Source organism: Notothenia rossii, assembly GCF_949606895.1.
Source record: "Notothenia rossii genome assembly, chromosome: 4".
Classification (NCBI taxonomy): domain Eukaryota; kingdom Metazoa; phylum Chordata; class Actinopteri; order Perciformes; family Nototheniidae; genus Notothenia; species Notothenia rossii.
Genome location: NC_136902.1, coordinates 95,985,326 through 96,000,325, shown reverse-complemented (window position 1 = coordinate 96,000,325; position 15,000 = coordinate 95,985,326). Strand labels below are relative to the sequence as shown.

The 15,000-nt window shown below is 49.4% G+C and overlaps 1 protein-coding gene across 7 annotated transcripts in view; it reads right to left on the bottom strand.

The window, feature by feature from the left end:
• Window positions 1–15,000, bottom strand: part of dgkd (diacylglycerol kinase delta) — a 50,819-nt gene that overhangs the window by 20,110 nt on the left and 15,709 nt on the right. For 6 of the 7 annotated variants that reach the window (XM_079674752.1, XM_079674747.1, XM_079674748.1 and 3 more), the window contains 8 exons: window positions 14,769–14,847; window positions 14,525–14,619; window positions 12,973–13,072; window positions 11,168–11,441; window positions 4,733–4,855; window positions 1,771–1,896; window positions 1,629–1,701; window positions 1,025–1,135 (listed from right to left, as the gene is read on the bottom strand). In XM_079674752.1, coding sequence (XP_079530878.1) covers window positions 1,025–1,135; window positions 1,629–1,701; window positions 1,771–1,896; window positions 4,733–4,855; window positions 11,168–11,441; window positions 12,973–13,072; window positions 14,525–14,619; window positions 14,769–14,847 — 981 coding nt within the window. The remainder of the gene's footprint in view (window positions 1–1,024; window positions 1,136–1,628; window positions 1,702–1,770; window positions 1,897–4,732; window positions 4,856–11,167; window positions 11,442–12,972; window positions 13,073–14,524; window positions 14,620–14,768; window positions 14,848–15,000) is intronic. The other variant, XM_079674750.1, reaches the window with a different exon arrangement.

Sequence of the window (15,000 nt, the reverse complement as noted above, 5' to 3'; positions counted from 1 at the left end):
AGTGTTAGAGGACATTTAGGCCCAATCCCAAACCACACCCTACACCCCCCACCCCCCCCCCCCCCACCCCCCCCCCCTGAATTCCGTGGAGTGACACACGAGGCTCCCTCCTGTCAGATGGAGTGAATACAGCAGCAGGCTTTGGGACGGCCTCCCCTCTCTCCGGCAGAAACAGGAAATGCCTTAACTGTAACAACGGTTTCAAATCAGCTTCTCTTAGACAAAAAGTTTAAATTAATAACTCAAATAAAATTCCAAACATCTTTCATTGTGTTTCAAAGCTCTTTTAGTTTTAAACCTGATGTTTATAAGCTTCTTAGTTTTTGCAACAGTCTGTAAATATAAACAACTTTATAATAAAATGCACACATTTACCTTTTTCTAGACTAACCACAGGTATGATCCTAAGTTAAAACATATGAGGTTATCGTGAGGTTGTTATCATCTCAGTTTATCAGTGGATGTTTGCTGGAACTACTTGCTAACAGCTTGTTTCCTGAGGGACACACACAGCGTGACTCCGGTCAGGTAGAGACCGGTCTCAAGTCAGCACCGCTGCAGACTCGCTGTTTGAGGGCTTGATAGCCCACTCCCCCTCCACACCGCTCCACACTCGTTGGTTTGGAACAGCCCTCAATATGGCGGACCCTCCGTGTGAACGCGCAAACGGAGGGGGAGTGTGTAGGGGGTGATTTGGGAATGGGCCTTAGAGTTCATCAGAGCTGTTCTGAAAGAACTAGAAGTGAGTTCTTGATATCAAAGGTGGAGATAGATGAGTTGGCTTCATGTTGAACTAAACAGGGAATTCCTCCACATGCCCTTATATGGAAACACGCTCAGAAAACTTTTATATCCATATATATATGTATATACTCTATGTTTTTATATATACTGTATTACTCCATGCATATTAGGGCGGGCCAGCCAGGAGAGGGAGCAGCAGTTACATATCTAGAAAACGGCTAATAAAAGTAATACTAATGAAAATATCAACAACAACAACAACAACGACGTTCGGCAGCACCTGCACTTCTCCGGGTGTTCATCTCTCTTGTTGTTGAAGTCCAGAGAGATCTTAGCATCCAGACCGATCCCAAAGTAGTTATTCATCACACACTTCTCTGTGTAGCAGTCCCTACACATACACACACACACACGGCGGCTGTCAGCTGTGTTTACTCCTGTCACTCTAACAGGACGTGTATGAGCATCCATAACTCAGGCAGACAAACATGCAGACAGACAGCTAGGCAGACATACAGGCAGACAGGCAGGTAGGCAGACAGGCAGGCAGACAGAAAGACAGGCAGACAGACAGGTAGGCAGACAGGCAGGTAGGCAGACAGACAGGTAGATAGACATGCAGACAGACAGGTAGGCAGACAGGCAGACAGACAGGTTGGCAGACAGGCAGACAGACAGGCAGACAGGTAGGCAGACAGACAGGTAGATAGATAGACAGACAGGCAGACAGACAGGTAGGCAGACAGGCAGAGAGACAGGCAGACAGACAGGTAGGCAGACAGACAGATAGATAGATAGACAGGCAGACCGACAGGTAGGCAGGCAGACAGGTAGATAGATAGACAGGCAGACAGACAGGCAGACAGATAGACAGGTAGACTCACATGTTGTCGGGGTCACAGCTGAATGGGTCGGCGTTCACTAACAGACGACTGATCACAGAACTGCTGGAGAGGCCTACACACACACACAGTTAGGCTTGTGTGTTGTCATGGTAACATATCTCACTTCCTGTTTGGTGCTCACCTGGATAGAGGATCTTTGAGTTCAGAATGTTCTCTGCATCACTTCCTGTCTGCACAGGAAGTGATGCAGAGCTGCCCATTGACAGGAAGCCTTTACTGATCAGTTTCTCACAGGGCGTCTTACTGACTGCAGACAGAGAGGTAGACAGACAGGTAAACGGACAGGTAATCAGACAGGTAATCAGACAGGTAATCAGACAGGTAGACAGACAGGTAATTAGACAGGTAGACAGACAGGTAATCAGACAGGTAATCAGACAGGTAATCAGACAGGTAGACAGACAGGTAATCAGACAGGTAGACACACAGGTAATCAGACAGGTAGACAGACAGGTAATCAGACCGGTAATCAGACAGGTAATCAGACAGGTAGACAGACAGGTAATCAGACAGGTAGACACACAGGTAATCAGACCGGTAATCAGACAGGTAATCAGACAGGTAGACAGACAGGTAATCAGACAGGTAGACAGACAGGTAATCAGACAGGTAGACAGACAGGTAGACAGACAGGTAATCAGACAGGTAGACAGACAGGTAATCAGACAGGTAGACAGACAGGTAGACAGACAGGTAATCAGACAGGTAGACACACAGGTAATCAGACCGGTAATCAGACAGGTAATCAGACAGGTAGACAGACAGGTAATCAGACAGGTAGACAGACAGGTAATCAGACAGGTAGACAGACAGGTAGACAGACAGGTAATCAGACAGGTAGACAGATAGGTAATCAGACAGGTAGACGGACAGACAGGTAATCTTTATGTTAAGAGACTAATACAGGCGTGCTAACTCAACACTACCAGACCAGTAACAGAACCAGAACCAGAACCAGTATCAGAACCAGAACCAGAACCAGTATCAGAACCAGTATCAGAACCAGAACCAGTATCAGAACCAGAACCAGAACCAGTATCAGAACCAGTACCAGTATCAGAACCAGTATCAGCACCAGTACCAGTACGAGAACCAGTATCAGAACCAGTACCAGAACCACTACCAGAACCAGTATCAGAACCAGAACCAGTATCAGAACCAGTACCAGTATCAGAACCAGTATCAGCACCAGTACCAGTACGAGAACCAGTATCAGAACCAGTACCAGTATCAGAACCAGTATCAGAACCAGTATCAGAACCAGAACCAGTATCAGAACCAGTACCAGTATCAGAACCAGTATCAGCACCAGTACCAGTACGAGAACCAGTATCAGAACCAGTACCACAATCAGAACCAGAACCAGTATCAGAACCACCAGGTCTGTAGTACCGGAGCGCACCTATGGCGCATTCATGCACGAACACCAAAACCGTTTGAGACTGAGATAACTTAGACTAAAGTTAACTATCTAAAACCCTCAGAGTCCTTAACCTCACTGAGCTGTAGTTATCAGAGCCTCTCAGTCTGAGCTGTAGTTATCAGAGCCTCTCAGTCTGAGCTGTAGTTATCAGAGTCTCTCAGTCTGAGCTGTAGTTATCAGAGTCTCTCAGTCTGAGCTGTAGTTATCAGAGTCTCTCAGTCTGAGCTGTAGTTATCAGAGTCTCTCAGTCTGAGCTGTAGTTATCAGAGTCTCTCAGTCTGAGCTGTAGTTATCAGAGTCTCTCAGTCTGAGCTGTAGTTATCAGAGTCTCTCAGTCTGAGCTGTAGTTATCAGAGTCTCTCAGTCTGAGCTGTAGTTATCAGAGTCTCTCAGTCTGAGCTGTAGTTATCAGAGCCTCTCAGTCTGAGCTGTAGTTATCAGAGTCTCTCAGTCTGAGCTGTAGTTATCAGAGCCTCTCAGTCTGAGCTGTAGTTATCAGAGCCTCTCAGTCTGAGCTGTAGTTATCAGAGCCCCTCAGTCTGAGCTGTAGTTATCAGAGCCTCTCAGTCTGAGCTGTAGTTATCAGAGCCTCTCAGTCTGAGCTGTAGTTATCAGAGCCTCTCAGTCTGAGCTGTAGTTATCAGAGTCTCTCAGTCTGAGCTGTAGTTATCAGAGCCCCTCAGTCTGAGCTGTAGTTATCAGAGCCTCTCAGTCTGAGCTGTAGTTATCAGAGTCTCTCAGTCTGAGCTGTAGTTATCAGAGCCTCTCAGTCTGAGCTGTAGTTATCAGAGCCTCTCAGTCTGAGCTGTAGTTATCAGAGCCTCTCAGTCTGAGCTGTAGTTAACAGAGCCTCTCAGTCTGAGCTGTAGTTATCAGCCTCTCAGTCTGAGCTGTAGTTATCAGAGTCTCTCAGTCTGAGCTGTAGTTATCAGCCTCTCAGTCTGAGCTGTACTTATCAGAGTCTCTCAGTCTGAGCTGTAGTTATCAGAGCCTCTCAGTCTGAGCTGTAGTTATCAGAGCCCCTCAGTCAGAGCTGTAGTTATCAGAGCCTCTCAGTCTGAGCTGTAGTTATCAGAGCCTCTCAGTCTGAGCTGTAGTTATCAGAGCCTCTCAGTCTGAGCTGTAGTTATCAGAGCCCCTCAGTCTGAGCTGTAGTTATCTCTCAGTCTGAGCTGTAGTTATCAGAGCCTCTCAGTCTGAGCTGTAGTTATCAGAGTCTCTCAGTCTGAGCTGTAGTTATCAGAGCCTCTCAGTCTGAGCTGTAGTTATCAGAGCCTCTCAGTCTGAGCTGTAGTTATCAGAGTCTCTCAGTCTGAGCTGTAGTTATCAGAGCCTCTCAGTCCGAGCTGTAGTTATCAGAGTCTCTCAGTCTGAGCTGTAGTTATCAGAGTCTCTCAGTCTGAGCTGTAGTTAACAGAGCCTCTCAGTCTGAGCTGTAGTTATCAGAGTCTCTCAGTCTGAGCTGTAGTTATCAGAGCCCCTCAGTCTGAGCTGTAGTTATCAGAGCCTCTCAGTCTGAGCTGTAGTTATCAGAGCCTCTCAGTCTGAGCTGTAGTTATCAGAGTCTCTCAGTCTGAGCTGTAGTTATCTCTCTCAGTCTGAGCTGTAGTTATCAGAGCCTCTCAGTCTGAGCTGTAGTATCAGTGCAAGTGGGACTGACCTTTGTGTGACCTCTTGGCGCTGCAGGATGACTGCAGAGACATCTTGTCCTCCTCGTCCTCCTCCAGGAGACCCTCCTCGTCCCTGAGAGAGAACTGGGTCTGAGCGTTCTGCTCGTCCACCGCTGGGAACGATCAACAAACCAGTTAGTAAACATCATCGTAAATAATCCACCTTTGATGTTGCTCTTTATTTAGAAGACTGGACTGAGTTTAGGAACTACCTGAAGCTGTCACCTCTCTCTCAGTGTGCTTGAGGACCTGTCTCACCTCTCTCAGTGTGCTTGAGGACCTGTCTCACCTCTCTCTCAGTGTGCTTTAGGACCTGTCTCAACTCTCTCTCAGTGTGCTTGAGGACCTGTCTCAACTCTCTCTCAGTGTGCTTGAGGACCTGTCTCACCTCTCTCTCAGTGTGCTTGAGGACCTGTCTCACCTCTCTCTCAGTGTGCTTGAGGACCTGTCTCAACTCTCTCTCAGTGTGCTTGAGGACCTGTCTCAACTCTCTCTCAGTGTGCTTGAGGACCTGTCTCACCTCTCTCTCAGTGTGCTTGAGGACCTGTCTCACCTCGCTCAGTGTGTTTGAGGACCTGTCTCAACTCTCTCTCAGTGTGTTTGAGGACCTGTCTCACCTCTCTCTCAGTGTGCTTGAGGACCTGTCTCACCTCTCTCAGTGTGCTTTAGGACCTGTCTCAACTCTCTCTCAGTGTGCTTTAGGACCTGTCTCACCTCTCTCAGTGTGCTTTAGGACCTGTCTCAACTCTCTCTCAGTGTGTTTGAGGACCTGTCTCACCTCTCTCAGTGTGCTTTAGGACCTGTCTCAACTCTCTCTCAGTGTGTTTGAGGACCTGTCTCACCTCTCTCAGTGTGCTTTAGGACCTGTCTCACCTCTCTCAGTGTGCTTGAGAACCTGTCTCACCTCTCTCAGTGTGTTTGAGGACCTGTCTCACCTCTCTCTCAGTGTGCTTTAGGACCTGTCTCACCTCTCTCTCAGTGTGCTTTAGGACCTGTCTCAACTCTCTCTCAGTGTGCTTTAGGACCTGTCTCACCTCTCTCTCAGTGTGCTTTAGGACCTGTCTCACCTCTCTCTCAGTGTGCTTTAGGACCTGTCTCAACTCTCTCTCAGTGTGCTTTAGGACCTGTCTCAACTCTCTCTCAGTGTGCTTGAGGACCTGTCTCACCTCTCTCAGTGTGCTTTAGGACCTGTCTCAACTCTCTCTCAGTGTGCTTGAGGACCTGTCTCACCTCTCTCTCAGTGTGCTTTAGGACCTGTCTCAACTCTCTCTCAGTGTGCTTGAGGACCTGTCTCAACTCTCTCTCAGTGTGCTTGAGGACCTGTCTCACCTCTCTCTCAGTGTGCTTTAGGACCTGTCTCACCTCTCTCAGTGTGCTTGAGGACCTGTCTCACCTCTCTCTCAGTGTGCTTTAGGACCTGTCTCACCTCTCTCAGTGTGCTTTAGGACCTGTCTCAACTCTCTCTCAGTGTGCTTGAGGACCTGTCTCACCTCTCTCAGTGTGCTTGAGGACCTGTCTCAACTCTCTCTCAGTGTGCTTTAGGACCTGTCTCACCTCTCTCTCAGTGTGCTTTAGGACCTGTCTCAACTCTCTCTCAGTGTGCTTGAGGACCTGTCTCACCTCTCTCTCAGTGTGCTTGAGGACCTGTCTCACCTCTCTCAGTATGCTTGAGGACCTGTCTCACCTCTCACTCAGTGTGCTTTAGGACCTGTCTGAACTCTCTCTCAGTGTGCTTGAGGACCTGTCTCACCTCTCTCAGTATGCTTGAGGACCTGTCTCACCTCTCACTCAGTGTGCTTGAGGACCTGTCTCACCTCTCTCAGTATGCTTGAGGACCTGTCTCACCTCTCTCAGTGTGCTTTAGGACCTGTCTCACCTCTCTCTCAGTGTGCTTTAGGACCTGTCTCAACTCTCTCTCAGTGTGCTTTAGGACCTGTCTCAACTCTCTCTCAGTGTGCTTGAGGACCTGTCTCACCTCTCTCAGTGTGCTTTAGGACCTGTCTCACCTCTCTCAGTGTGCTTGAGGACCTGTCTCACCTCTCTCAGTGTGCTTTAGGACCTGTCTCAACTCTCTCTCAGTGTGCTTGAGGACCTGTCTCACCTCTCTCAGTGTGCTTGAGGACCTGTCTCAACTCTCTCTCAGTGTGCTTGAGGACCTGTCTCACCTCTCTCAGTGTGCTTGAGGACCTGTCTCACCTCTCTCAGTGTGCTTTAGGACCTGTCTCACCTCTCTCAGTGTGCTTTAGGACCTGTCTCACCTCTCTCAGTGTGTTTTAGGACCTGTCTCACCTCTCTCTCAGTGTGCTTTAGGACCTGTCTCACCTCTCTCTCAGTGTGCTTTAGGACCTGTCTCAACTCTCTCTCAGTGTGCTTTAGGACCTGTCTCACCTCTCTCTCAGTGTGCTTTAGGATCTGTCTCAACTCTCTCTCAGTGTGCTTTAGGACCTGTCTCACCTCTCTCAGTGTGCTTTAGGACCTGTCTCACCTCTCTCAGTGTGCTTTAGGACCTGTCTCAACTCTCTCTCAGTGTGCTTTAGGACCTGTCTGAACTCTCTCTCAGTGTGCTTGAGGACCTGTCTCACCTCTCACTCAGTGTGCTTGAGGACCTGTCTCACCTCTCTCAGTATGCTTGAGGACCTGTCTCACCTCTCTCAGTGTGCTTTAGGACCTGTCTCACCTCTCTCTCAGTGTGCTTTAGGACCTGTCTCAACTCTCTCTCAGTGTGCTTTAGGACCTGTCTCAACTCTCTCTCAGTGTGCTTGAGGACCTGTCTCACCTCTCTCTCAGTGTGCTTGAGGACCTGTCTCACCTCTCTCAGTATGCTTGAGGACCTGTCTCACCTCTCACTCAGTGTGCTTGAGGACCTGTCTCACCTCTCTCAGTATGCTTGAGGACCTGTCTCACCTCTCTCAGTGTGCTTTAGGACCTGTCTCACCTCTCTCTCAGTGTGCTTTAGGACCTGTCTCAACTCTCTCTCAGTGTGCTTGAGGACCTGTCTCACCTCTCTCAGTGTGCTTTAGGACCTGTCTCACCTCTCTGTGTGCTTGAGGACCTGTCTCACCTCTCTCAGTGTGCTTTAGGACCTGTCTCAACTCTCTCTCAGTGTGCTTGAGGACCTGTCTCACCTCTCTCAGTGTGCTTGAGGACCTGTCTCAACTCTCTCTCAGTGTGCTTGAGGACCTGTCTCACCTCTCTCAGTGTGCTTGAGGACCTGTCTCACCTCTCTCAGTGTGCTTTAGGACCTGTCTCACCTCTCTCAGTGTGCTTGAGGACCTGTCTCACCTCTCTCTAAGTGTGCTTGAGGACCCGTCTCAACTCTCTCTCAGTGTGTTTTAGGACCTGTCTCACCTCTCTCAGTGTGCTTTAGGACCTGTCTCACCTCTCTCGGTGTGCTTGAGGAACTGTCTCACCTCTCTCAGTGTGCTTGAGGACCTGTCTCACCTCTCTCAGTGTGCTTGAGGACCTGTCTCACCTCTCTCTCAGTGTGCTTTAGGACCTGTCTCACCTCTCTCAGTGTGCTATAGGACCTGTCTCACCTCTCTCAGTGTGCTTTAGGACCTGTCTCACCTCTCTCTCAGTGTGCTTTAGGACCTGTCTCAACTCTCTCTCAGTGTGCTTGAGGACCTGTCTCACCTCTCTCAGTGTGCTTGAGGACCTGTCTCACCTCTCTCAGTGTGCTTTAGGACCTGTCTCAACTCTCTCAGTGTGCTTTAGGACCTGTCTCACCTCTCTCTCAGTGTGCTTTAGGACCTGTCTCAACTCTCTCTCAGTGTGCTTGAGGACCTGTCTCACCTCTCTCAGTGTGCTTGAGGACCTGTCTCACCTCTCTCAGTGTGCTTGAGGACCTGTCTCACCTCTCTCAGTGTGCTTGAGGACCTGTCTCACCTCTCTCAGTGTGCTTTAGGACCTGTCTCACCTCTCTCAGTGTGCTTGAGGACCTGTCTCACCTCTCTCTAAGTGTGCTTGAGGACCCGTCTCAACTCTCTCTCAGTGTGTTTTAGGACCTGTCTCACCTCTCTCAGTGTGCTTTAGGACCTGTCTCACCTCTCTCGGTGTGCTTGAGGAACTGTCTCACCTCTCTCAGTGTGCTTGAGGACCTGTCTCACCTCTCTCTCAGTATGCTTGAGGACCTGTCTCACCTCTCTCAGTGTGCTTGAGGACCTGTCTCACCTCTCTCTCAGTGTGCTTTAGGACCTGTCTCACCTCTCTCAGTGTGCTTGAGGACCTGTCTCACCTCTCTCTCAGTGTGCTTTAGGACCTGTCTCACCTCTCTCAGTGTGCTATAGGACCTGTCTCACCTCTCTCTCAGTGTGCTTTAGGACCTGTCTCACCTCTCTCAGTGTGCTTGAGGACCTGTCTCACCTCTCTCAGTGTGCTTGCGGACCTGTCTCACCTCTCTCAGTGTGCTTTAGGACCTGTCTCAACTCTCTCTCAGTGTGCTTTAGGACCTGTCTCACCTCTCTCAGTGTGCTTTAGGACCTGTCTCACCTCTCTCAGTGTGCTTTAGGACCTGTCTCACCTCTCTCAGTGTGCTTTAGGACCTGTCTCACCTCTCTCTCAGTGTGCTTTAGGACCTGTCTCACCTCTCTCAGTGTGCTTTAGGACCTGTCTCACCTCTCTCAGTGTGCTTTAGGACCTGTCTCAACTCTCTCTCAGTGTGCTTTAGGACCTGTCTCACCTCTCTCAGTGTGCTTTAGGACCTGTCTCACCTCTCTCAGTGTGCTTTAGGACCTGTCTCAACTCTCTCTCAGTGTGCTTTAGGACCTGTCTCACCTCTCTCAGTGTGCTTTAGGACCTGTCTCACCTCTCTCTCAGTGTGCTTTAGGACCTGTCTCAACTCTCTCTCAGTGTGCTTGAGGACCTGTCTCACCTCTCTCAGTGTGCTTTAGGACCTGTCTCACCTCTCTCAGTGTGCTTGAGGACCTGTCTCACCTCTCTCTAAGTGTGCTTGAGGACCCGTCTCAACTCTCTCTCAGTGTGTTTTAGGACCTGTCTCACCTCTCTCAGTGTGCTTTAGGACCTGTCTCACCTCTCTCGGTGTGCTTGAGGAACTGTCTCACCTCTCTCGGTGTGCTTGAGGACCTGTCTCACCTCTCTCTCAGTATGCTTGAGGACCTGTCTCACCTCTCTCAGTGTGCTTTAGGACCTGTCTCAACTCTCTCTCAGTGTGCTTGAGGACCTGTCTCACCTCTCTCTCAGTGTGCTTTAGGACCTGTCTCACCTCTCTCAGTGTGCTTGAGGACCTGTCTCACCTCTCTCTCAGTGTGCTTTAGGACCTGTCTCACCTCTCTCAGTGTGCTATAGGACCTGTCTCACCTCTCTCTCAGTGTGCTTTAGGACCTGTCTCACCTCTCTCAGTGTGCTTGAGGACCTGTCTCACCTCTCTCAGTGTGCTTTAGGACCTGTCTCACCTCTCTCAGTGTGCTTTAGGACCTGTCTCAACTCTCTCTCAGTGTGCTTTAGGACCTGTCTCACCTCTCTCAGTGTGCTTGAGGACCTGTCTCATCTTTCTCAGTGTGCTTGAGGACCTGTCTCACCTCTCTCAGTGTGCTTTAGGACCTGTCTCACCTCTCTCAGTGTGCTTGAGGACCTGTCTCATCTTTCTCAGTGTGCTTGAGGACCTGTCTCACCTCTTTCAGTGTGCTTGAGGACCTGTCTCAACTCTCTCTCAGTGTGCTTGAGGACCTGTCTCACCTCTTTCAGTGTGCTTTAGGACCTGTCTCACCTCTCTCAGTGTGCTTGAGGACCTGTCTCATCTTTCTCAGTGTGCTTGAGGACCTGTCTCACCTCTCTCAGTGTGCTTTAGGACCTGTCTCACCTCTCTCAGTGTGCTTTAGGACCTGTCTCACCTCTCTCAGTGTGCTTGAGGACCTGTCTCATCTTTCTCAGTGTGCTTGAGGACCTGTCTCACCTCTCTCAGTGTGCTTTAGGACCTGTCTCACCTCTCTCAGTGTGCTTTAGGACCTGTCTCACCTCTCTCTCAGTGTGCTTTAGGACCTGTCTCACCTCTCTCAGTGTGCTTTAGGACCTGTCTCACCTCTCTCTCAGTGTGCTTTAGGACCTGTCTCACCTCTCTCTCAGTGTGCTTTAGGACCTGTCTCACCTCTCTCAGTGTGCTTTAGGACCTGTCTCACCTCTCTCTCAGTGTGCTTTAGGACCTGTCTCACCTCTCTCTCAGTGTGCTTTAGGACCTGTCTCACCTCTCTCAGTGTGCTTGAGGACCTGTCTCACCTCTCTCTCAGTGTGCTTTAGGACCTGTCTCACCTCTCTCTCAGTGTGCTTTAGGACCTGTCTCACCTCTCTCAGTGTGCTTTAGGACCTGTCTCACCTCTCTCTCAGTGTGCTTTAGGACCTGTCTCACCTCTCTCTCAGTGTGCTTTAGGACCTGTCTCACTTCTCTCAGTGTGCTTTAGGACCTGTCTCACCTCTCTCAGTGTGCTCGATGACCTGTCTGATGGCCTTCTTCAGGCTGTTCGCTCTAAGCATCAGCTGCTCTCTGGGTTTAAAGATAGCGGCGCTGGTTCTCGGGGGGCAGTGAGGAGGAGGATGATGAAGATGAAGACGATGAAGAGGAGGCAGATCTCCCTCCTCTTCCTCAGCGATGGTGGTGGGGGGGGCCGGATGAGGAGGGGGGGACGCCTGAGACTCCTCACTCAGAGTCTTCAGCAGCGAATCCAGCTTCTCCTTCAACACAACACACTGACAACAGAAACATGAGTCCACAGGAAGTACATCACAGGAAGTATATCACATCACAGGAAGTATATCGCAGGAAGTACATCACATCACAGGAAGTACATCAAAGGAAGTATATCACATCACAGGAAGTATATCACAGGAAGTATATCACATCACAGGAAGTATATCACAGGAAGTACATCACATCACAGGAAGTACATCAAAGGAAGTACATCACATCACGGGAAGTACATCACAGGAAGTACATCACGGGAAGTACATCCCAGGAACTACATCACATCACAGGAAGTACATCACAGGAAGTACATCACATCACAGGAAGTATATCACAGGAAGTACATCACATCACAGGAAGTATATCACAGGAAGTACATCACATCACAGGAAGTATATCACAGGAAGTACATCAAATCACAGGAAGTACATCACGGGAAGTACATCCCAGGAAGTACATCACGGGAAGTACATCACAGGAACTACATCACATCACAGGAAGTATATCACAGGAAGTACATCACATCACAGGAAGTACATCACAGGAAGTACATCACGGGAAGTACATCACAGGAACTACATCACGGGAACATGACTCATCTCCTCCATCAGGAACATGACTCATCTCATCTATATTTAAGCAATAGCTCACTTCAGGCCGTGGTATATGCTCAGTATATCCCAGCTAGGGGGCGTGGTTCAACCCCTTAGCTGTGATATATGCTCATTATATCAAACAAAAACCTGTGGCCACTAACGCTCATCACTTCTCTGCTTTGTTTCAAGACCCCCATCAGAAAGCTTTTGAATGGTGCTACTTCCCAGTTGGTCTACCTGCTCTTCACGTAGCTCTGCATGTCGTCGTTTAGGTGCTCTCTGGAGATAGGCACTGCTCAATCCACTCCTCCATACTATAGTAAGACCCCCCCCTGGAGGTCCAAGTTAATCTTAAATGTTTCCATCTTATGCTTTGTAAGTTTGTTTCGTAACGGAAGAAATGTAAATATATTTATAAAACTGACAAGTCAAATCAAGCAATCTGATTGGTCGATAGCGTTTTTGCAGACCTCTTTGATTACAGATTTGAAAACATCGTTGCTTGCTTTAAAAGTAGCACAATTCATTATGTTAAACCTTGGAGAGTATCTAGATATCCCTGATATCCCTAAAGCCAAAGGAACTGCACACTGAATATGTGTCGCCGTTTGATGTCTATGTCTGGACCGCCTCGTCAAAAAGGAGGGCTTCTGCCCCGTTACTTCTCCGCTGCTTTCTTGTTCCAGTTTGAAAAGCAAACTTTGCTTTTCAGCCCAACTGTATACTGTTTTTCTCAGGCGCGGAGGGATACTGACTTGTTGTGAAAAGTAACTACAATTCTACCCGTGGTATAAGCTCAGTATATCACGGCTAAGAACCAATCAGATTGCTTGATTTGACTTGTCCGTTTTATAAATATAGTTTATATATTTATAACATATGCAACAGTAGAGGGTTACTAACCCTAACTCTCACAGTAGAGGTATAAACTATAACATACCTTCTTGCTCATGGCCTCGGACTCAGTTGAGCTTTCTTTGTTTTTCTCGTAAGCTTTACCAACCCGAGCCACGAAGTCCTTCACCGTCTCACACAGAACCCTGAGGACACATACAGCTCATTATAGAGAGACAGACAGGCAGACAGACAGGCAGGCAGACAGGCAGGCAGAGAGACAGACAGACAGGCAGGCGCAGACAGCGAGACAGACAGTCAGACAGACAGGCAGAGAGACAGACAGACAGGCAGGCGCAGACAGGCAGAGAGACAGATAGACAGACAGACAGGCAGAGAGACAGACAGACAGACAGGCAGACAGACAGACAGGCATACAGACAGAAATACAGGCAGAGAGACAGACAGAAATACAGGCAGAGAGACAGACAGATAGATAGAGTGACAGGCAGACAGGCAGACAGACAGACAGGCAGTCAGACAGACATGCAGACAGGCAGGCAGAGAGACAGACAGACAGACAGACAGACAGGCAGGCGCAGACAGGCAGACAGACAGGCAGACAGACACACAGACATGCAGGCAGACAGACACACAGATAGGCAGTCAGACAGACATGCAGGCAGACAGACAGGCAGGCAGACAGACAGGCAGACAGTCAGACAGACAGACAGGCAGACAGGCAGTCAGACAGACAGACAGGCAGACAGGGAGAGAGACAGACATTTAGACAGACAGACAGGCAGTCAGACAGACAGACAGGCAGACAGACAGACAGAGAGACAGACAGACAGGTACCTAGCAGAGGAGATGACCACAGATTGCTGGTCTGAGAGACAGACAGACAAACAGGCAGACTGACAGGCAGGCAGAGAGACAGGCAGACAGTCAGACAGGCAGTCAGACAGTCAGACAGGCAGACTGACAGACAGGCAGTCAGACAGGCAGGCAGAGACAGACAGAGAGACAGGCAGACAGTCAGACAGGCAGTCAGACAGTCAGACAGGCAGTCAGACAGTCAGACAGACAGGCAGTCAGACAGACAGGCAGACAGACAGACAGAGAGACAGACAGACAGACAGACATGAAGACAGGCAGGCAGAGAGACAGACAGACAGGCAGGCAGAGAGACAGGCAGACAATCAGACAGGCAGTCAGACTGACAGACAGGCAGTCAGACAGACAGTCAGACAGGCAGTCAGACAGACAGGCAGACAGACAGACAGAGAGACAGACAGACAGACAGACATGAAGACAGGCAGGCAGAGAGACAGACTGACAGGCAGGCAGAGAGACAGGCAGACAATCAGACAGGCAGTCAGACTGACAGACAGGCAGTCAGACAGACAGTCAGACAGGCAGACAGATAGACAGGCAGACTGACAGACAGTCAGACAGAGAGACAGACAGACAGACAGACATGCAGACAGGCAGAGAGACAGACAGACATGCAGACAGGCAGTCAGACAGACAGACAGGCAGACAGACAGACATGCAGACAGACAGACAGACAGACAGACAGACAGACAGTCAGACAGACAGACAGACAGACAGACAGACAGACAGGCAGACAGGCAGACAGACAGACAGACAGGTACCTAGCAGAGGAGATGACCACAGAGTGCTGGTCTGAGGTCAGAATCTTGGTCAGGTGAGCAGCCACTGAGTCCTCGTAGGTGAGGATCTGCTGCACCTGAGGCACAGGGAACACTTCATATATATATAACTACATCTACATTTATGAGAACAACATGTAATATATTTCATTTTATATTTTAACATGACAGTTTCCTATGACATAACAGCAGGAAGTGATGTCACAGGAAGTGATGTCACAGTTACCTCTGAGTCGTCGCTGCAGTCCTCTGTGGAGGCTGAGTGTTGCCGTGGAAACTTGGTCTCATAGACCATAATACTCCACCTGCAGGAGAGACAGACAGTTACCTGTCTCACATGTCACCTGCCTCAGCTGTCTCACCTGTCTCACGTGTCACCTGTCTCACGTGTCACCTGCCTCACATGTCACCTGTCTCATGTGTCACCTGTCTCACATGTCACCTGTCTCATGTGTCAC